At 44.6% G+C, this 22846-nt stretch overlaps 1 protein-coding gene and 1 pseudogene across 2 annotated transcripts in view; both read right to left on the bottom strand.

The window, feature by feature from the left end:
* Positions 1 to 22846, bottom strand: part of OSBP2 (oxysterol binding protein 2) — a 160712-nt gene that overhangs the window by 108280 nt on the left and 29586 nt on the right. For both annotated transcript variants that reach the window (XM_039861750.1, XM_039861751.1), the window contains exon 2: positions 20216 to 20424. In XM_039861750.1, the coding sequence (XP_039717684.1) occupies positions 20216 to 20424 (209 nt within the window). The remainder of the gene's footprint in view (positions 1 to 20215; positions 20425 to 22846) is intronic.
* Positions 13649 to 13767, bottom strand: LOC120602044 (uncharacterized; annotated as a pseudogene).

The raw sequence follows: 22846 nt of genomic DNA, 5'->3' as shown, positions 1-22846 counted from the left end.
GTGTGTGTGACACTCCACAGCACACAGGGCTTATGCCAGCTGTCTAACTGCCCGGGGGCTCTAGCTATTTCCCATCCGCAGACAGGAACCTGAGACCCAGAGATGCAAAAACAACAGAGGATGGCACTCAGTTGAGGAAAGGGAAAGCCAGACATCACAATAGCCTCGAAGCCAGGCCTAACCAGTCATAAGCTCGCCTGGAGCTGCCAGAGCCACCTCTAAGATGGCTGGGACCAAGGACTTCTGTGGCCAAGCCCTGAGGTGACCCACTTCTGGTTGAGCTCACAAAACGTCTATGAAGAGGAGCCCTCTGCAAATGCAGAGCTGCCTCATCAGTGACAAAATGTCCCATGAGCCAGTCTGGTCTCCCCACCTCTTATGCTGAACGAAGATGTAGAATGGCATCACAGCAGTATTTCTTGCAAGGCAGGCATCGGGCCGTGACTCAAGAACCTCATTAAAACAGAAATCTCATTCCTCAGATGGAGCTACCCCATCTCTGAGCAGTGGAGTGTTTCTGTCTCCCAAAGGCAAATGTAAGGGGTGATGCTGGTGGGAGGGGAAAACCCACCACTCAGTCATCGAAAACCAGAACCTGCCCACTGGACTCCCAACTTGCAGTCTCCATCCTGCTCCTATGCAACCCCACTACGGTGATTTCCTCTCGCTCTACAGAGCGCAGTGCCCAAGGCTGCAGGAGCCGCCAATTCCTGCCTGGGCAGCCAGGGCTCAGAATGCATTCGGCCTGGCTCTCCAGGCTTGGGGTTGCCTGTGGCCCAGCTTCACTCTCACCTGGACAAAGGTATCTCATAAGTGTGTAGCACTGTGCACACGAAACATCCGAGGGCCGGACGGAATGTTCCTTCTGTGTCCAGGCACTGAGGGCTCCCGTACGGGCATAGCCTCTGTCCTTTCATGGGAGGAGAAAGGCCCCCAGATGTGGTGGCCCCTGGAGAGCACTTCAGCTGAATCTGGGCAAAGACAAACCCAGGCCAGGGTCTATGAAGCCCTCCACCCTTCTAGGAAGCTGCCTCCACAGGCTTCCTCTCATGTATGGAGGGTAGGGGCAATCTGGGGAGCAGGGAGATCATGAAAATGGCCAGGTCCCCCCGCCCCCCCCCAAGCTCTTGCTACCCTTAGGCTCAGCCTCAGTTTCAAGAACCAATGTCAATCTCAGGTGAAAACTCTGGACCAATAGTTTCAAACCTTTGCATTGGAACCCATTTTTTAAAGCTCCATCACCACAGACCACCAGACACAATAAAAGAGAAGCCACTTAGGCTGACTGAGTGGGAGGAGGCCAGCCCTGACCCCACCCAATGGATCCTCCTCCGGAGAACAGCAGCTCGTATAGGCCCAAGGTGCAAGAATCACGCCGAAGGCTGCTGGTGCCACTGTACCCAGGTGTGCCTCTTGTGGACAGGGGCAGCCACCGTGCTGCCAAGAGCCGGCCTCCATTAGGCCCAGCTCTTCCGGTGCTCACAGGCCCTCACTGGCAACCCAGCCTGCCTGTAAGGGGCCTCTAAAAGCTTCTACCCCTGCCTCCAGGGGATTTATCTTCTCCTTTCTACAATTCATGGCTGTCATGCCTGCCTGCTGGCCTAGCCTCCCTCCAGAGCTGGGTCTGAGCTCACGACAGTTCCCTGGCCTTGGCTGGATGGCTGCAGAGTGTGAGGAGCCCATGCAGCTGCTGCCTGCCCTCCCGTTCTCTTTCCTGCCCTGCTCCTAGCGGGGAGTGCACAGCCACTGGACGGAAGCTGGAGGTGGTCAGGGAAGGGTCTGCAGAAGAAGTTCCATTTCAGGAGGAGCTAAAAGTGGGGCAGGATGTTATGTCCCCTCATTAGACACATTCAGGTCACCGCTCAGGCATGATTCTGCCTACCTCTGGCCATGCCTGATGGGACTAGGGCTGGGTACCTGCTCCAAGCTGCATCAGAACCTCTCATCCATGAATATGAAACTGGGGCACAGAGAGAGTAGCTTGAAGCCAGGCACAGCCAGGGCAGGTCAGGCTCACCAGCAAAACAAAGTTACAGAGGAACAAAGAAGCCAGTCTGCAGAAGGAAAGGAAACGGAGAGGACACTGGGAGAGAACCAGAAATGGAAGAGTCAGAGGGAGCAGCTGCAGATATATCCCATCCCTCCAAGAGGCACCTCGAACATAACCCCCTACTTTTACCTAAGACAGGTTGAGTGGGTTTTTGTTTCCGGCCGCCAATGACCCTGAATAGAAAACCATGACAAAACAATAATTAAAAAATAAGTTCCTATCTCTGAAGGTGTTTCCAGTGCAGTTAGGAGACATCCCCGCATGCATGAGATCATCATACACAGACCTGTCATTAGCTAGGAAATTCAGGCTGAAGAGCCAGGGACAGCGAGAGGCATTAAAGACTGGCACTTGTCAGCTGCACCACGGGGTTCTCTCTTACCTAGAGTTGTTTTGTATTCTTTTATTTTGGTATTATTGTTGTTATTGCTACTTATCCTCACAGCCATCTCATGATAAAGACTTTATTCTTCTCTCTATGAGCAGAGAAACCGATGCTTAAGAAAGATTGAGGGCTTCTTCATCCAAAGTCACAAAGGGACTCAAGCAAAGCCAGGATCCCAAATTTCGCGCTGCTTTTACTAAGCCACACCCCTTCACGCTGCCCCCGCCACTGAGACTCATCAACTGCCTGGAGTTGGGGGTGGGGTGCAACAGAGCCTAGCCTTTCAGTTCCATAGCCCAGAATACCTATCCTTGACCTTTCAAAGTTTATCTCCTTATCAAAACTCTAACCAGCAAAATGAAATGCAGGAAGAAGCCAGGGAGATAGCAAGCCCCGCTTGCCTCGGGTTTAGGTCAGGCATTCTGATCTGGCCCCCAGGGCCCTCTGCCTGGGGAACTAGTGACATAGTGAGTGACAGCCTCACCTGCATCAGAGCCTGGTACTCATGCCCACAAATCCACAAGCAGGTTAACATCTAAATGACAACAAAGCATAAGCCTTTTGAATCTGGTAATTACAAAGGAAAGTGCTATTATGCCCTTTAGTTGCAAAGGAAGCAATTAGTAATCAAGGTCATGGCCCTGGGTGGAAACTGATGCTAAAACACATCTTAATGGTAAGAACTATCAAGTGTATACTGACCTTTTTGTCTACTTTTTCTTATAAAATGACACTGACCTATTGATTCTACTAATCCTCTTATGAAGGACACACCCAACCCAATTAAAAAAAAAAAACATTTCAGAATGTCTATTTTTCTACTGAAATAGCCACCTCTGGGCTGACTCTTGGGCTTAGCAGGCAGGCAGAGGGTCCTATGGGAAGAGGCGAGGTCAGAACAAACACTACCTATCACCCTCATTGTGAAAATCTAACTTACTTTTTCTGAGAACTGAACATCAATCTCCTTGAATTCAGCACATACCTTCAAACTCGCTGGTGACCCATTTACCCTGAGCCTCTTTCAGCTGGCACTGATTTATATAGGTCCCTCAGGGGTAAGCCGCTGCCATCTGTATGGGTCACAGGATCACATCTAAATCCAAATTGTCAACACCTCTTACAGAATAAAATACCATCACTTTGCTAAGTTCCTTTCTGGTGACCCTTGCCTTTGCTGATGTGGGTACTTGAGAATTGACTCTAACTCATGTCCTACCCTTGACCTGGCAAGACCAAGTCATCAAAAGTCTCCATCCTTCCATGATCTCCTGCTCCTGGCAAGACCAAGTCATCAAAAGTCTCCATCCTTCCATGATCTCCTGCTCCATGCCAATCCCTGCTTCTTTGAGAAGAATTATCTCCCAGCTGAGGGGCGCTAACTTCCTCTTTTGTTTCTTCAAATTCTGTATAGGCCCAGCCTTTGCTGCTGGAACCACATGTGTGCCCCCACTTCTCAGCCCCTCTATTCCCTTTTCTAGTTCCTCACACCCTCTAAGACACCAGGCTTATTTCCTTTAAATAAGCCTCATTCCCATGCACCGTTAATTTTTTATATGTGATAATAGTACTTTGGTTATGTTAAATTAAAAAAAAAAAGAAGCCTTATCTTTTAAAGATACATCCTGAAATACTGACAAATAAAATGACATGATGTCTGCAATTGGCTTCAAAATGATACAGGATTGGGGGGAAAAGGTGGAGGTGTAGAGACAAGACTGAGTTGATATCTGGGTGACAGGTATGTGCAGGTTCCCGAGACGTTTCTGTCCATTTCTGTTTATGCCTTAAATTTTTGGTAACAATAAAAATATTTTCTAAAAATCCTATCCCCAGATTTTACAGCATCCTTGAGTCCTACTGTCCTACCTAGGGCTTTTACCTGCACCTCTTTCAACTGACACGTTTCCTGAGCAACAATTATACTCGAGGTTCTGCTGAAGCTGCAAAGTAAAGGCGACTGGCCTTACCTGCAGCGAGCCCTCGGGATGCTACGCTGACCTGCAGAGTGCTGTCCTTATTTTTAACAAAATCCCCACAACCTCATTTCTCAAATTGGGCATTAGTTTTTCTCTCTCCCAAAACCAGGATGGGCAGTCAGGGCCTCCCCATGCTTGGCCATGTGGAAAGAGCCCAGCTTCCTGTCCTAGCATCCCTGAGGGGAAATCTTAACTCCCCTTGCCCCTCTATCGATCTTACAAAATGAGATGGCCCAAGTGTGAGTCAGGGCAGAGAAGACCTGAGGGGACGAGAGGCTAACCCACATGCATTTTTGGAGGTTTTGGGTGAGATCAACCCCTCTGTCTTGCAATCTGAGGGCCAAGGACTAAGGGCCAGGACACGTCGTGCCTCCCACTTGGACCAGAAGCATGGAGGAAAGCACTAAGACCACAGGGGGTTCCAGGCCTGAACCCTGGATGCTGGACACTGCCTAATCCAAAAGACTTCAAATCAGAAACTGACTTCTCCTCCAAACTAGGCATAGATATATTTATTTGTTCCGAAGCATTCTCAAGGAAGCCTGAATTCACAAAGTGGGCAGAGAATACCCACCTGAGCTACTGACCCATTGATGAGCAATGGCCCTTCTGGGTACCATTAGATGTCCATCTCAAGTCCATCACAGAAACAGAAGCCAGCCCTTCACCACTATCCACCACTGACCAATAATTCACACCCATATCCCTACTTTCTCAGTTCAGATGAGGACCATGAAGAGAGAGTCTCTGAGAAGTGAAGGGTATAGCACTCCCAATACAAACACAACCCCTCTTCTTAGGTAGAAAAAGAAACTGCATCTATACCTGGAAGACAGGTGAGCGCACCTGGTGAACAACCTACACCATTCCTTTTGTCTCCCTGGATCTAGCACATTTAAAAATAGGTGGCAGTAGAACAGAATTAAACCCCCATTCCATAGAAAGCATGGAATTTAGAAATGGAGAAAACAAGCTAACTGCAGCAAGCAATCCAGGAATCTGAGACTGTGTTTCTCAAAATGAGATCCACAGGGGGCCGGCATGAGCCCTGCCCTGTATGGAACGCTTATTTAAAATAGGGGTTATGGGTACTCTCTGACCATCAGATCAGAATCCTGGTGGTCATTCCCTAAGAATTTTAATGCGCTCACCCCAGGGGACTTCATGTCCATCAAAGTTAGATGAAAGTTATTGTATTGTTTAATCAGTGCCAGTCAATATTTTACTAACTTAATGAGCTCACAAGAGACTTCATTATACCTTCTGACAAGCTAGGCAGATGAGGCTTCTCTTCCTCAGGACTAAGGGATCTGAGAGTTAACAGTTAAAATGTGGCTGTTTTCCCTTTGCCCTGAGGAGAAAATACCCCTGTCCTCATCCAGCCTCTAAGGAGGATGGAGGAAGTGGCCACGGAAGAACTCACCATGGCTGGGTACTTGCAGGCATTCTCCAAGCACTTAGGAACAACTCCCCCAACAAGTAAGAAACTCCACAATTTGGAAAGCCACTCCTTCAAAAGGGAAGAGAAGAATGTTGAGTGGCCCAAGGAGAAATCATCGTTTCTCCAGACCACTTGCATCCTGAGGCACAAAGGTGGCAGGTAACGCAAGAGCTATTTACAGAGCCAGAAAAACTCTACACTCCCCAGAAACTTATTTCCACCTCTGGGGACCACAACCAACAAGAATAGGAGGAAAGCCTTTGAAGTCCTACCTTTTAGAGGATCTTCATTTTGGAGCAGTGGATGGCAGGTTTCCCAGATGTTCTTTTGGGTCAGCCCCCAGGGCCAACAGCCACCCAAATCGCCCTCACTCCCTGCACAAATGCTGGCCTTGGTTGCTCTAAGGGCAGAATCTGCGCTGCCTGGGGTCATCCCAAGTGCTGTGATATCAGAATAGGGCTATGACATCAATGTGAGGGCAGGCCGGCCTGGGGGAGCAGGGCAGGAGAGAGGGAACACTTGAGGGGCTGAATGAGTAGCCCTGGAAGTGAGGCCCAAGAAAGAGAGGGAGTTGGCTCTGTATTCTGTTCTTCAAACCTCCCAGCACCCCTCTGGGAGGCAGACCTGAATATCTGAAAATGGCTCTCAAGTACTGCTTATTTAGATACCAATTCAATAGCAAAAAAGCAAATAAACCATCCTCTAGCTCCCCCCTGTGTCAAGTGAAAGATTAGTTTATTTTCTGACGGGGAAGTTCAACTTTGGACTCCACCGGGGAGTCTGGAGCAGAGGCCCCATGGGTGTCGAGGCCTCCTAGGATAGAGTTAAATGCAGTGAGATAAAATGTAGGACGCCCTTTACATTTGAATTTCGGATACATGATAAATTAACTTTAGTATGCCCCAACTATTGCATGGGACACACTTATACTAAAACTTTATTTGTCGTGTATTTGTGGTTCAAGTAAAACTGGGTCACCTGTATTTTTATTTGCTAAATCTGGCGATCTTACACAGGGAGGATTTGGGGTACTTTTTGTTGTTGTTGTTGTTGTTGTTTTTTAAAAGTAGGTGACTCCCCCCAGTGCCATTCTCATTCATTCAGCTTTATCAGGGCAGGGAGACCTGGGAACCTGTATTATTTTTAAGCTGCCAAGGTGACTATTTTCAATGATTACAGCCAACTTTCTTTGAGCATTTGCCAAGCCAGGTGCTAAGTCCTTTTTATGCATTCTCTAGGTTAATCCTCACAGCATTTCTAAGAGGTGGTTCTATTATTAAGCCTGTTTTACCGAGGAATGAGGCAAAAGACAGAAAACTTACCCACGGTCAGTCAAGAGCCATGGTTTGAACCCAAGCAGGCTGGCTCCCACTAAGAAATCTTTGAATTGGAAGGACTCTGAGAGGCACATAATTGAAGGCTCCACTGGACTGACAAATGGAGAATCTGAGGCTCTGGGCAGCCCACACTCATGCTAACTTCTAAGCTATCATGTAGAAGGGACAGAGCCACATGGCAGAAAGCAAGCATCTGGCCCAGGCAGGGGGCTGGCTCAGGGAGGGTTTCCAGAATGGCCTCTCCTTGAAAGATAAGCAGACCTAAGGGGAAGCACAGTGTGGGAAGGGGCTGGGTGCTAGGGAAGAGGGTTTGCAGGCATGAGGTTCAGCGTGCACGCTGGCCTGGCAGCAAGACTGTGTGCCGATGAAGAGAGAGGAAGCTGAACAGGTCTGGAGGGCAAGAGAGAGCCAAAGAAGGCATATAAGTCAAAATTGCATTTTATTTTCAAATTAATATACAGTAAATTTTACCTTTTTTGTACAATTCCATGCATTTTAACATATGTATAGATTCATGACATACCTGCACAATCAGGATATAGAGCAGTTCCGTCATCCCCCAAATGCTTCCTCATACAATAAGTTTGTATCACACCCTCCTTCCACCCCTCGCCCTTGGCAACCACTGATCTGTTCTTCACCACTATAGTTTTTGCCTTTTCCAGAATGTCATGTAAAGGGAATTGCGCAATTTTGAAAGAATGGCTTCTTTCACTCAGCATAATGCCTTTGAGATTCATTCAAGTTGTCTATTAATTGTTATTGTTGAGTAGTACTCCACTGTATGGCTGTAGCAGCGTTCATTCAATCATTTACCTGTTGAAGAACATTGCAGTAGTTTCTAATACCTTGCTAGTAAAAATAACACTGCCACGAACATTTGTGTACACGTTTTTGTGCGAATGTAAATTTCCGTTTCTCTAGGATAAATGTGCAGGGGTGTGATTGCTGGGTCATATGGAAATTGTCTGTTTAGTTTTGTTTGAAACCGCCAAATCGTTTTTCAGAGTGACTGTACCATTTTATATTCCCACCAGCAATGTACGATAGATCCTCGCTGGCATTTAGAACTATCACTACTCTTTATTTTAGCTGTTCTAATAAGGGTGTAGTGATATCTCATAGAGATCTTAATTTGCATTTCTCTAATAGCCAATGATAATATTTTTTTATGTGCTCATCTATCATCCGTATCTTCTCTTCAGTGAAATATCTGTTCATGTTTTTTTCACATCTTATAATTCATTATTTGTCTTTCTATTGCTGAATTTTGAAGAGTTCTTTAATATAGTATAGATACTAGTCCTCTGTCAGACAAGTAGTAGGCAAATATTTTCCCCCAGTCTGTACTTTGTCTGTTCATCCTTTTAATAGGGTCTTTTGCAATGCAAAAGTTTTCAACTTTGAAGTCCAATTTATTAATTTTTTTCTTTTGTGGAATGTGCTTTTCATGTGCTTTTCATGTCTCAGATATTATGTCTACGAATTCCTCACCTCGCCCTAGGTCCTGAAGATAGTGTATATTTTCTTCTAAAAGTTTTATAGTTTTACATTTTAAATTCATGCTCCATTTTGAATTAATTTTTGTATAGCACATGACACTTAGATTGAGGTTCATTTTTTAGCCTACAGATGTCCAGTTATTACAGCATCATTTGTTCAGAAGACTCTTTCCTCCATTAAATTGCTTTGGCATCCTTGTCAAAAATCAATTTGGTGTATTTGTGTTTACTTCTAGACTTTCTATTCTGTTCTATTGTTCTATATGTTTCTGTTCCTCCGTTAACATCACAGTGTCTTAATTACTTCAGCTTTACAGTAAGTGTAGATTTCTCAGGATCTTCTACATAGCCATCATGTCATTTGCAAATTGGGGTAGTTTTATTTCTTTCTTTTAAAACGAATAACTTTAATATCTTTTTCTTGCTTCATTATATTGGTTAGGACTTCTAGTATGAGGATGAATATGGGTTGTGAGAATGGACATCCTTGGCTTGTTACTGATCCTAGGAGGGGAACATTCAGTCTTTCACCATTAAATATGATGTCAGCTTTTTGAGATGCTCTTAATCAGGTGGAAGAATCCCTTTAAGTGGAAGAGTTCCTAGTTTGCTAAGAGTTTTTACCATAAATGATACTAAATTTTTTCAAATGCTTTTCTGCATCAATTGTTATGATCATGTAGTTTTTCTTATTTAGACCATTAATATGGTGATTCCATTGATTGATTTTCAAATATTGAACCCATCTTGAACTAGTATGAACCCCACCTGATAATGATATATTATTCTATTTCTATATTGCAGTATTCAAATTGCTATAATATGTTGAGGGTTTTTTCATCTACGTTCATGAGAGATATTGTTCTGAAGTTTTCTTTTCTTGTACTATCTTTGTCCAGTTTGGTATCAGGGCAATGTTGTCTTCTTAGCATGAGTTGAGGAGTGTTCCCTGTCTTTCTATTTTCTGGAAGAGATTGTGTGGAAAGGATTTTATTCTTTTTTAAAATGTTTGGTAGAATTCACCAGTGAAATCACTTGGGCCTGGAGATGTCTTTATTTGGAAGATTTTAAACTATGAATGCAGCTTCTTTAATAATTATAGGATTATTTGAGTTATGTATTTGGTCTTGGGTACATTTTAGATTCTATGATTTTTGAGGAATTAATTTATTTTATCTAAGTTGTCAAATTTGGGGCTAGAGTTGCTTGTAGTAGTATTTCCTTATCCTTTTCTATCTGCAGATCTGTGTTGTTAATTGCTTCATTCATTCCTGATGTTGGTAATTGAATTTTCATTTTAGCAGACAATTAATCTAGTCTTCTCTGGGTCATGGTTTCACTGTCAGTTCCATTTCCAAAGGCTTCGCAGTGCCTTCTCTTCCTCATGTGTGCCAGCCGGTGGCCATGAGGACCCGGGCGTCCATGCAGCTTTTGGTTCAGTTCTCAAAGTCTTTATTTAGTATGCTGTTTAGGATCTGATTCATGTACATGCAGCTTGCATGTGAACCCAGGAGTTCATGAACAACTTTATGGGGTCACTTTCCCAAGATGCTTTCTCTCTGTGATATCTTGGTATTTTTCAGTTCCCTGAGGGCTTCCTCTTTCAGTCTCTGGCCTGAGATTTGTGCTTTAATTATCCATCTCTGCTACCCACTTCCCATCACAGCACTCATATCTGGGGCCAAGTGGTGAGAAGAGAGCGAGAAAAATGGAATGGAGCTTAGCTCACCCTCTTGGGACCACAGCTTTTCCTCTCAGAGAGGAGGGTTCCCCTCAGAGTTTTAGGTACCTGCAGCCCATCCATGGCTGCCAGGAGACCCTTCCCTGCTCCTTGAGCCTGAACTAGAGGACTTGTCCTGGAGCTCTGCTCACTTCTGGGTCTCCCAAGTCCAGGCCAAAAAATAATGGAAGGGAAAAAAACTGTTCTATGGAGTGAGGAGGGGGCAAAGTCCTTGCTGGGAGGCAGGAAGCCACGGTGAAGATATTACGGAGTGGAAAGGATGTCGAGAACCACTGGGAAATAGGATAGGAAGCTGGCAGGGACCCACACCAGGGACAGGCCTTGATGACAGCCTGGCAAAAGTCCTGGGTTTGAGGGGGTGCTGCTCTGTACAGCTGGGAGGGGTGGACCTCAGAACTTGGCTGTGTGGCATGTGTACCTTGGCTACCACTCTGCCTGGAGGCAGAATGTGCAGAACTGAAGGGTCATCACCAAAAGAGCAACAGCCTCACTGCTGTCAACTGAGCAGCCACCACACTCAAGTCACCATGCTGAGCAGTTTGCAACATGATCTAATTTACTCCTGTTGACAACTCTAAGAGGTCTTTATCATCGGACACACTTTGGAGTGAAGAAACAGAGGCACAGAGTAGTCAAATGACTTTGTCAAATGACTTTGCCAAAGCGACTCTGCTACTAAGTGACACAGCCTGGATTCAAGCCAAGGGCTGTGTGGTTCCCGGGTTGCCCCACTGTTAGGTGGAGGACATATGAGTATGATAGAAGCTAGACAACTAGGTGACAGAGGAAGACCCTCCCCGGGAGGGACTGAGGGACAGACACAGAGCCAGGCCAAGCAAGGAAGGATAAGAAAGAAGGCAGCTACTGGAGGAGCCAGACAGGCCTAGGAAGGTACTAGGAGGGCAGCTCCTGGAGTGGCCAGAAAAGGGACAGCCTCTGACTTTCAGATCGCTAAGCCAGAGCCCTAGGGTCTGGAGGTTTGCTGTGTGGGGGAAACGGACAGGGCCTGGTGAGGTCAGGAGGCATGGGGCCAGGTGCTCTGTAGCAAGGCATGGCTGAAGATGTGAGGGTGCCGACCAGGGGACAAGGCCTAGGGTTTAAGGAAAAGCTCCACAGCCAAGGGCTCTGGTGGACCTGAGGGCTCAGATAGTGGGGAGCAATCCCAGAAGGGGCACCAAGATTCCAAAATTGGGATGAATGAGTGGCATGGGGAGGCAAACGGTGGAGGTGAGTACAGCCCTAGGCCTTATTCCCTTGTCCCTCTCAAAGGGATGGGGCTGCCTAGATGGAAGCTCATTCTCCTGATTGCATTCTTCTCCGTGAAGGTGCCACATTTGTATGACCCCACAGGGACCTTAAAAAGACAGATAGATGAGTGAGCAAAATGCCTATGCAAGGGAGCCGTACCAGGCCGAGCATGCCCTCAGAAGGGCCTCAATCCAGCCACCAGATGGCAGCTGCAGACACCAAATAAAGCTTTTCACAGTCGAAACCCACATTTCAGAAGCTACTTAAATACCAACCACCCAGTCCTGACCCCTCATCAGAATATTAGAAAATTCCACACCCTTCCTCACATGGATTTCTCTAATAACCCATAAGAAAAGGCTTGAGAATCTGCAAATAGAAAGAATTGTCTTGGAAGGCTGCTTGGTTTCGCTGTGAGCTCGTCTCTGGTGACATTGGTCCCTGCCAATCTCCAGCCCAGCAGGAAGGTCCCCTGATCAGCTGCCTAGGACATCACCTGAGTCCACAGCCATCAGCTATCCATAGTGTGTACTCACTGCTCCCAGACTCCCCAGGCCCGACATGCTGAGTGGGGTGGAAAGCATAACCATTTAGTAGTGGGGCTCAGCCTACCCACCCAGTGTTCCATGTTCTCTGCCCTCTGCTTTCAGGAGTACTGCCCTGGGCTGGTCTGCCACTGGAGTCTGATGCCAGCAACCTTTTCCCATGGTGGGTTCTGGGACAGGCATCTTTGTGTCCTTGGCCTTTTATTCCACCTCAGGGAGAGCTCTTCTCTCCTTCCGCATGGGCCAGTGGCACCCAGGCTGCCTACTCTCACCCCCAGTCAGTGAGCTCCACCGAAGCCAGGTCCAGGCCTGGGCCTGTTTCTCTCTGAGTTCCCCACTTGGCTCAGACCCCAGGACACAAAAGGATACCAATCAAGGTCCCTTCATGACACATGCACTTTATGCATATAAGAACATTCTGTCTTCAAGTAACCTCATATTTATCGCCTTTCACAGACTGAAAATGAGCCTTCTACTGCTGATCATAAAAAAGAACCATGAATGGAGGAAGCATTAAGTGAAAAAACATGATTTGGGGAGTCTGAGTGTCTCCTGATGCACTTGGAAAAGTCAGCCCAATTTTTGGCTAAAGTCCATTACTTTTAGTGATGATTTACAAAAATAAAAAATAAAAAAAAAAATTGAAGAACAATCTTCCCACCTCAGTAGAAAAGAAGATTCAACAATTATGATGATCTGATATCACTTTTGCAAGTGCTATGAACTTCTGATTTCTCAGGGCCTGATCAACATGATATTAATATTTGGTCATAATAATTAAGAACAAATAAACTCATACAAGAAAAATATATCATCCTTACCCCCAAATACACAATTGGAAGGGAGTGTGAGAGCCTTCGCCTAACAAACTGGAAGGAATACAAAATTGATTGGAGAAAAAGTCATTGAATTATGGGGCATCTGACAGAACATGATGATTCACTACTTTCAAATCCTTATAATAACCTGAAATATGTGTAAGTAATTTGTTTCCCCCTGAAGGGCTGTAGGCAAATCTGCCCTTTTCCCTGGAGATGGGCCCAATGGCAGCTGTTAACCTTTTCAAAGAGGTCCAAATAACCCAAGTGTTCAAACCATCCGAGGCAAAGACCTTGGGTAGTAGCAGGTCATTCTGCTGTGTGGGGCCTGCTGCTGCTGACCCACGGCAGTCAGGCCTCCTGAGACAGGCAGGTGGCTTCTGTGCTCTGGACACTGAGCCTGTCCAGCCTTTCCATCCACTACCCTTACTCAGCAGCTCTGTGCCCCTGACCAGGTAGAGGCCCTATCCCCAGATCCTGCTGAGGCCTCAGGGAGGAAGGAAGAAGGCTGCCCCTACGAGGCTGGTCTTTTTTTTTTAGTCAAGGCAACCAAGCCTCACAGGTTGCAAGGACCTTGTCAGCTTACAATCCCTTATTTTTTATGCCTACAGCACCTGGTCTTCCTAGGTGGTCTCCCATCCAAATACTAACCAGGCCCGACCCTGCTTAGCTTCCGAGATCAGACAGGATCAGGCTTGTTCAGGGTAGCATGGCCGGAGACACGAGGCTGGTCTTGAACCTCTGTGGGGGCTGCCAGGCCTTGCTAATGAAGTTTGAGTTGAATGAATGACATTTGTGCCCTCTGAAAGGTTAACGTACAAGAACACATATAGTGCAGAGGTCTACTAGGGGTAATTTTTTTATATATAATAAAAATTATTGTGGCCTGGAAATAGGTGTTTCTTCCTTCTGCCCATTTAGGCAACTGGCAAGCAAAGGTCACAGATATAAAACTGGAAAACCTCAAAAGGCCAAATTCCAGGTGCCCAAGGGGACAGCACTACTGAAGTGAGCAGAGGAGGATGGGCACAGCTGAGGGGAGGGCTCTAGGAGCGCTGCCGAATCCTGGGCTCCAAGGAGGACCCAGAGCTGGGGCGGGGCCGGCAGAGAAAGGGCCAATGTCCCAGCACGCAGACTCCTGATTCCTTTGGAAGTTGCTGATATTCCCACCTGTCCCCATAATGACCATGGCTTGTCCCTCTGTATCCACTAGTGGCATGTCCCAAGCAGGAGTGGAGGGGAGCTGCCTTCCCCCAGACACAGCCTTCTGGGGCTGCTGCACCACATTTTAGGGAGATACATGTTGGAAGTAGGTTATCTCGAGGCAGTGAGAACATTTTCTCCTTTGCCTTTCAAACTCCCTGGGTACTTGACCTCCTTAGGATGATTCTGTCACACCACCTGCCACCAGCTGTGGGCAGGATGATTTACGAGCACTGGAGCACACTTCCCGACAGCCGTGCTGGGATGAATGAAATTGGTTGCACCCACAAGGCTACCTATATTGTCATGTGGTCCTCGTAACAGACAAGCAGGAGAGATGGAAACAGGAAAGATGGAGTTCAGAAACATTCATTGGTTTGACTAAGGCCAGAGCTAGATGGAAGAAGATTGGCCAACCATTCTTTTTACAGACGAAGAGACCGAAGACCAGAGAGACATCGCAACTTGCCAAAAGTCAGACCTGACCCTTGGCCCAGCGACCACAGAACATTCCATCAAATTTGGAAAGTAAACAGCTAACAAAATTAGCCTAGAAGGACAGCACCAAAGCCCTGGAAGGACCCTTGGGACCCGACCGCCCCCCGGCCCCGCCCTCTGCTAGAACCTCCCATTATGTCCCATATCACTTCCTCCCTCTCAGAATCCACTGTTTTGTTTCTCAGACTAAGCAGAAATTGGTCTCACTACTTCCATTACTAGTTCTGCTTGTGTCTCTTAGTGCCACAGAAAACAGGTCTGTATCCTCATTCACATGCTCTGATCCCTTCAAACTTCCAATATGAGCAGGTTCTTCCTGGCTTTCTGTTCTCCAGACTAAATGTCACGAATTCCTTCATCTGTTCCAGTGGTGACAGATAGAAAGAAATCATGACACTACAGTCTTTCCATTCAAGGACTATTCTGGTGTCATAATGTCATGCCTGTTATGCATGCTGGCCCCCAAAGGATCCTCCTCAATGGGTACCAACCCCAGTGCCAAGCTCAGTGCCAGGGCCTGGGGTCATCATGGAAACAAGACATACAGTATCTCTTTTCCTTCGAGGGACTTAGTTGTATTGACATGGACAATAAGTAAATAAACAAGTTGGTCAATTAATAATGGCAGATGGCAGCGAAGAAAATAACGAGGATGCTCTGATGGAAATGTCTTTTGAGAGAAGGGGACAGCTTAAGGTCTTCTACGGTGACCGTAAGCTGAGACCAGAAGGATGAGAGCTAGGTGGGTCATGGGTATCAGCAAGAGTGTTCTAGGCAGGTACCAGCAAGTACAAAGGGCCTGAAGCAAAAGCTGAGCAGAGGGCGAGGGGAAAGGGGAGAGAAGGAGGCTGCCCGCTGCCACAGAGGGTGAGTAGCTCCGATTTTACCCCAAGAGCACTGGTAAGCCATCTGAGATTGTTCCATGTGTGTGTAGTAAAATACACACAAAATTTAACATTTTAAGCATTTTTAAGTGGACCATTCAGTGATAGTTAGCATAGTCACAATGTTGGGCAACCATCACCTCTATCTAGTTCCACAACATTTTCATCACCCCCAGAAGAAAATACATACCCATTAGGCAGTCACTTCCCATTCTCCCTCTCCCCACTTCCTGGGAATCAATTACTATGCTTCCTGTCTCTATGGATTTGCCTGTTCTGAATAGTTCATAAAATGGAATCATACAATATGTGGCCTTTGGTGTCTAGCTTCTTTCATTCAACATGTTTTCAAGGTTTACCATGTTGTAGCATGTATTAGTGCTTCATTCCCTTTCATTGCTGAATAATATTCCATGGTATGGATATACCACATTTGTTTATTTATTCATCCACTGATGGACATTTGAGCTGTGTCCACCTTTTGGCTGTTGTAGATAGTACTGCTATGAACATTCATGTACAAGTTTTTGTTTGAATACTTGTTTTCAATTCTCTTGAGTACATACTCAGGAGTGGAATTGCTGGGGTCACACGGGCAATTAAATAATTCACTTATTAAGGAACCATTAAAATATTTTCCACAGTGGCTGCACTATTTTACATTCCCACCTGCAATGTATGAGGGCTCCAATCCTCTGCATCTTTGTCAACATTTGTTAATTTCCATTGTTGTTGGGTTTTATTTTTTATAATAGCCATCCTAATGGGTATCAAGTGGTATCTAGGGTTTAGGTTTGCATTTCCTTAATGACTAATATGTTAATTATCTTTTCATGTGTTTATTGGCCATTTTTATATCTTCTTTGTCTATTCAAGTACTTTGTCAATTAATATTCTGGATACTAGTCTAGACTCATCAAAAATATGATTTGCAAATATTCTCTCCCATTTTGTGGGTTGTCTTTTCCTTATCTTGATGATGTCCTTAGATGAACAAAAGTTTTAAGTTCTGATCGAGTCTGACTTTTTTCTTTGATTGCTTATATTTTTGGTGTCATATCTAAAAACCATTGCTAAATCCAAAGCTATAAAAATTTACTGCTTTTTTATTCAATGAGCTTTATGGCTTTAGCCCTTATATTTAGGTCTTTGATGCATTTTAAGTTAGTTTTGATATACAGTATGAGGTAGGGGTTCAACTTCATACTTTTGCATGCAAATATCCATCTCGGGACCATTTGTTAAAGAGACTTTCTCCTTTGGGAAATTCAACTGACCATAGCTGTGTGGGTTTATTTCTGGACTCTCAATTCTATTCCATTGATCTATGTGTCTATCCTTATGTCAGTACCATACTATTTTGATTATTATAGCTTTATAGTAAGTTTTGAAATTAGAAAGAGTTCTCTTTGTTCTTTTTTTTTTCCCAAGATTTTTTGGTTATTTTGGGTTCCCTGAAATTGATTGATTCTATATGAATTTTAGATGTTTTTCCATTTCTAAAAAAAAAAAAGAAAAGAAAAGAAAAGGTATTTTAATTTTGATAGGGATTGCACTGAATCTATAGACTGGTTTGGGCAGTACTGCCATCTTAATAATATTAAGTCCTCCAATCCACGAACACAGGATATCATTCCTTGTTTAGGTCTTCAATATCTTTCAGTAATATTTTTTAGTTCAGTGAACAAATCTATCATTTCTTTGGTTAAATTTATTCCTCAGTATTTTATTTTTTGTTATTATTTTTAAACAGAATTGTTTTCTTCATTTCCTGTTTGGGTTGTTCACTGCTAATATCTACATACTACAAATACAAGTGGTATCTGTTGATCTTATGACCTTCAGCTTTGCTGAATTTGATTATTAGCATTAATAGATTTTCTGGTGGATTCTTTGAGATTTTCTATATTTAGAACCATGTGGTCTGCGAATAGGAAGTTTTACTTTTTCCTTTCCAATTTTTCCTTTTGTTCTTTTTCTTATCTTATTGCTTGTCTAGAAATTCCAATATAATGTTGAGTGGCTGTAGTAAAAGTGGGCTTCCTTGTTGTGTTCTTGATCTTAGGGGTAAAATGTTCAGGTTTTTTCCCATGAGTTAGTTCTGAGTTTTTCATAAATGCCCTTTATCATATTGAAGATGTTACCTTCCAATCTGAGTTTTCTGAGTGTTTTTATCATGAAAGGGTGTGGATTTTGTCAAATCCTTTTTCTGCATCAGTTGAGATAATAGTGTGGGGTTTTTTTCTTCAATCAATATAGTATATTATATTGACTGGTTTTCTTACGCAGAACTACCCTTACATTCCTGGTATAAATCCCACTTGGTCATGGTAAATAATTCTTTTAATATGCTATTGGATATTGTTTGCTAGTATTTTGTTGAGTGCTTTTGTATCTATTTCATAAGCGGTCTTTGTCTTTGGTATAGGGCTAGCCTCATAGAACAAGTGAGGAAGTAGTTCCTCCTCTTTGTTTTTGTTTGTTTTTGAAAAGTTTGAGAAGGACTGGTGTTAACTCTTCTTTAAGTGTTTAGTAGAATATACCAGTGAAGCTATCTGGTCCTGTTTTTATGGGAGGTGGGGAGCGGGGGTGGATGGAGAGATTTTTGATTACTGATTCAATCTTTTTACTTATCATAGGTCTGCTAAGATTTTCTACTTCTTCTTTAGTTAGTTTTGTTAATTTGTATATTTCTAGGAATTTGCCCATTTCAGTGTTATCTAACTTGTTGGTGTGCATTTGTTCACTGTATTGTTTAACAATCCTTTTCATTTCTGTAAAGTCAGTAGTAATGTCTCTATTTTCATTTCTGATTTTAATAATTTGAGTCTTCTCTTTCTTTTCCTAGTTAGTCTAGCTAAAGGTTTGCCAATTTTGTTGATCTTTAAAAAAAAAAAATACCAACTTTTGGTTTCATTGATTTTCTCTATGTTTTTCTATTTTTTGTTTCATTTACGTGATCTAATTTCCATTTTTTAACATGTCCTCCTGCCTGGTGTTTGGAGAACTGACTGCAGGCAGGAAGACAGTAAGGAGGCTGTTCCACACGTGCAGGTAAGAGGGGGTGGTAACTGGACTGGGGGTGGTAGAAAAGCTGAAGAGTAGCAGATGATTTCAAGAGGTAAGCAAAGGAAGGAAGAAGGCTTCTTACTAGATGACAAATGGTCTGCAGTTGACAATGGACTAGATAGGCCCCAGGATGACCTGTAGGAGTCTGCCCGGAGTACTGTCTGGGCCCTGACCCAGCTGGTGGCCATCAGCCAGACAGGGAGAACCACACTAGGCAGCCTTCCCTTGTTCAGGGACACCTAGAGCTTACTCCAAGCAAAAAGTTACAGACCACAACTCTCCAATGTCAATTTGAGAACTGTGGGATGAGGACACTGCCTTGCAGAGAAGGCCACCACAAGCACTATTTTTAAAGAAAAAATTGGGTGGCCCTAATCCTTCTATAAAAAGCACAGCACCTGCCTAAAGGCGTTCCCTTTACATACATTCATCCGTTTGTGCTTCAACAAGCCAAAAGGAGAGGAATCCTACCATTTCTCCCTGACACGAAGCATGTGCTACCTTGAGTTGTACCAGAATGTTCCTGTATCCTTACCCTTGGGAACAAAAGACATGTGCTGAGTCTCCAGCCTCTGACCATGCCTAAGCAGCATGAAATGAAGTCGGTGAGCCAGAGGCTGATTCCTCAGGGATCCCAACCTTTCCTAGAAGAAGTCCAGGCGAGCAATCCCTAGCCCGGCCCAGCTGAGTTAACGAGCACTTTCACTGAGCTGCAGAAGAAACTCCTCCCATTGGCCATCCCAGGAAAACTGTTCTAGGATGCTGAATCCAATAAATGCTACATTATTTTTTCAGGAGGTTCCTAGAAAATGAAGTAATTTATCATTTATTTTGCTTAATAGAAGCTAGAAAGAGGAAACTAGTTCTTTCCTGAGCAGCAGTGCTCCCACACTTAGCCAACGGGGTTGTCCTGAGCTCAGCCACACCACCAGCCACATCATTCTCCACAGTGGCTTTCCATGGGCATCCAAACTGAGACCACAGGTCCTGCTGAGCACTGACCATGTCTGCGATGGGCCCCAAACCCTCCTTTACCAGGAAATGGAATGGTGCCCTTGGGACACCGTGGATATTGGAGCTTGCCTCCCACTGTGGCAAAGGCAGCAGCTCTGGCTAAATGGTTTTCAATCTCCACAATGGACCTAGAAGAAAGTCTGTCCTGAGGCACGGGTTTACGATCCTGGACTCCCAACCCTGACTGCTGCTTCTAGAGCTGACCCACTGCAGCATCTGAAGAGTCTGCACAAATCCATAAACCAGACTCTTCCAAAGACATGGGCACACAACCCTGCCCACCACAAACATTCCCATCTCAAGAACTGCCAGCCACGTAAGCATCTCACTGTTGTGGACGCATGAAGCTGAGTGGGAAGGGCGAATACACACCTCAACCTTCCGGGGTGGGTCTGGACTAGCCTGGGTCTCTTGGTCACCACTGCCCCACAAATGCTTTCAATTCTCACTCTCTCCAGACCCACAACACTGCATGTACACCCAGTACCAAGCACTCTCTACCTGAATGGCTGTTCATCATGCGGACAGCCTTGGCCTTGGCCAGCTCCAGGGCGGTGATCCACTGCTGCCGCTCCACCTCCGAGCTGGCCTTGAGATGGTAGGTCCTTGCGCCACTGGTCAGCACGATACTGCAAGAATCCTCTGTTTCAAAGTGCGAGGTGGATAGGTTGATGGTGCCACGGCAGGTGTGAGCCATTTCACCCTGATTTCTGTAGGATGCAAGAGAAGGTATGGATTGAAGCTCCCAAACTCTATAGCTCTAAACTGAAGAAAGCCTCAGGGTAAATCCTAAGAACTTCAGACCCTTGGAACTGGGAGAGGTCCTAGAGTTAGAGCTGGAGATGATGTCTATTGGTATTGACCGGTAGAAGTTTGGTTGAGGGGCACTTAGTGGGTAGAGTGGCAGAAGAAGGAAGCCCTGCATCAATGCCACATGCGGGGCATGCCTGCTGTGATCTGAGCTCTTGCAGACATCAAGAAATGGAGAAGGGTGACTGCTCAGGGTTCTGCTAGGCAGCTAAGACCTTTAACTCCATCCCGGGCTCTTTCTACTAGGTCTCAGAACCAGAAATGGAGAAGGGTGAGAACTTGCCACTAAAACTGAGATTAGAAACATAGAACCCGAGGAGGTGGACTTAGAGGCATCCCACCCCTTGTAACCGAGATCCATAGAGCAATGATGCCACTATTCTCCTCTGGCCCCACAATGAATAAGATGAAGGCAATATCTGGGCTAACACATGCTACCTCATGACAAGGGACTGACCCTTTGCTGGTTACAAAATTATAGAGCTAATGGTACCAAACTAAAGCGGAAGCAGAGATGACTAAAGTGTGGGCCATTTCAAACTATGACTAGTGTCTGGAAACTGAGATCCAACTATCATAAATAATTAAGTCACCCTCCCTTAGACACTTGAGGGAAATTCAGAACAACCAAGACATACAGAATCTCTCCACAAAGGTGCTGGAAAAGGAAGAACAACTGATCAGTATGTAACACTGCCACAGGCAGGAGCCCATCTGGCAATTCTGCTGCTCTTTAATGCTCACTTACTTTCCCTAGCTGTCATCATCTGTCATTTTCTTGATTCTCCTACCAGTTTTAAAGTCAAATGACTTGACACCTAATAAGACATTCGTCTTGCATTTGAACAGCTGCTGCCTTCTGATTCCCCAATGCTTTGGTTAAATTCCATAGAGAAGATGACACAGTTTATACCTGAAGAAAGGTCCAGCTCTTCGGGGCTGACATCTTCCACTTGAAGGAAAGTCATTCTAATTTACAAAACTGGCAAAGCTGGCCATGCTGGGTGGGAGCCTGCTGTTTTACATTGAAGGACATTTCAGGCTAGAGATGGTTCAGGTGTTAAATTTATCATAACTAACCAAAAATGACACTATGGCTTAGCTCAAAAAAAAAAAGAAAAAAAAAAAGAGGGACTAACAGTGTTCTAAGCGGAGGGAAACGCAAGGGCAAAGACTATGAGGCAAGGGGTAGTTTGTGGCATTCAAAAAATAGAAAAAGATTTCATGGGGCTGGAGCACTGAGAATAAGAGAGTGGATGAGAAAAAAAGAAGAAGCTAGAAAATCAGGCAGGGACCAAATGCAGTACCTTGCAGGACACATTAAGAATCTGGACTTTTGTCCCCAAACTAAAATAATGGGCTTCCTGGGCCTAATCTCAGGAAGGAAGCAGAGGTCACCAAGAGTTCTTGAAGTTCTTATAGAAAATATAGAGTAACAGTGCCTTGGGCAAAATGGGAAATGAAAGCCAGGCCACTGAGTGAAATCAAAGTGGATTGGAAGTTATCCCATGGCCACTGTATTGGATTACAACCCATCAACTAAAATAAATTCCCATGAGTCCATGCTGATATAAGTAAATAATTGAAGAAATAAATAAATGGGAAGAAAGGACAGACCTTCCTTAATAAGATTAGATGGAATTATGGAAATAGAAAATCACTAAATGTAATGTAGAATCCTGTTTTGGATTATAATGCAGAAAAAAGACATTAATAGAAAAACTCAGGAAATACAAATAAAGTTTGAAGTTTAGTTAATAGTAGTTTGACAACGTTAATTTCCTGGTTTTGATAATTGCTCTTTGGTGAGGTAAGATGTTAACATTTTGAGGAAGTTAGGTGAAGAGTATATGAGAACTCTCCGTACTACATTTGCAACTTTTCCATAAGTCTAAGTTATTTCAAAATAAAAATAAAATTTAATGCTGCCATCACCTTATATGCAGGGTCATAGCTGATATGAAGTTTTGTGGCCAGAACCTGAACTCACCTGCTCTCAGTGACTGGGCTGGAAATATTCCTAATATCACTGAAGAACAGAAGCCCCAAGCCCCCATCACAAAGCCTGGTTCTGGGTTGGGCTCTCAAGGAGACGAGATGGAGCACTTTAAAGATCACTGGAGAGGTGGTCAAGATAGCAGAGGAGGTAAACACTATGCTTGCCTCTTCTCACAACCACGTCAAAATTACAATTAAACTACAGAACAGCCATCACTGGGAGTCATATAAAGTCTACCTGAACAAAAAGTCTTACAACTAGGGACAGATATTAAGAGGCTACCTTGAGACTGGTAGGTGGGGCAAAGAGGCAAAACAGGCAGG

This window comes from Pteropus medius, unplaced genomic scaffold (assembly GCF_902729225.1).
Source record: "Pteropus medius unplaced genomic scaffold, Ma_sr-lr_union100, whole genome shotgun sequence".
NCBI lineage: Eukaryota > Metazoa > Chordata > Mammalia > Chiroptera > Pteropodidae > Pteropus > Pteropus medius.
Note: the sequence above shows the minus strand (reverse complement) of the source record. Positions and strands in the feature narration are given on the sequence as shown.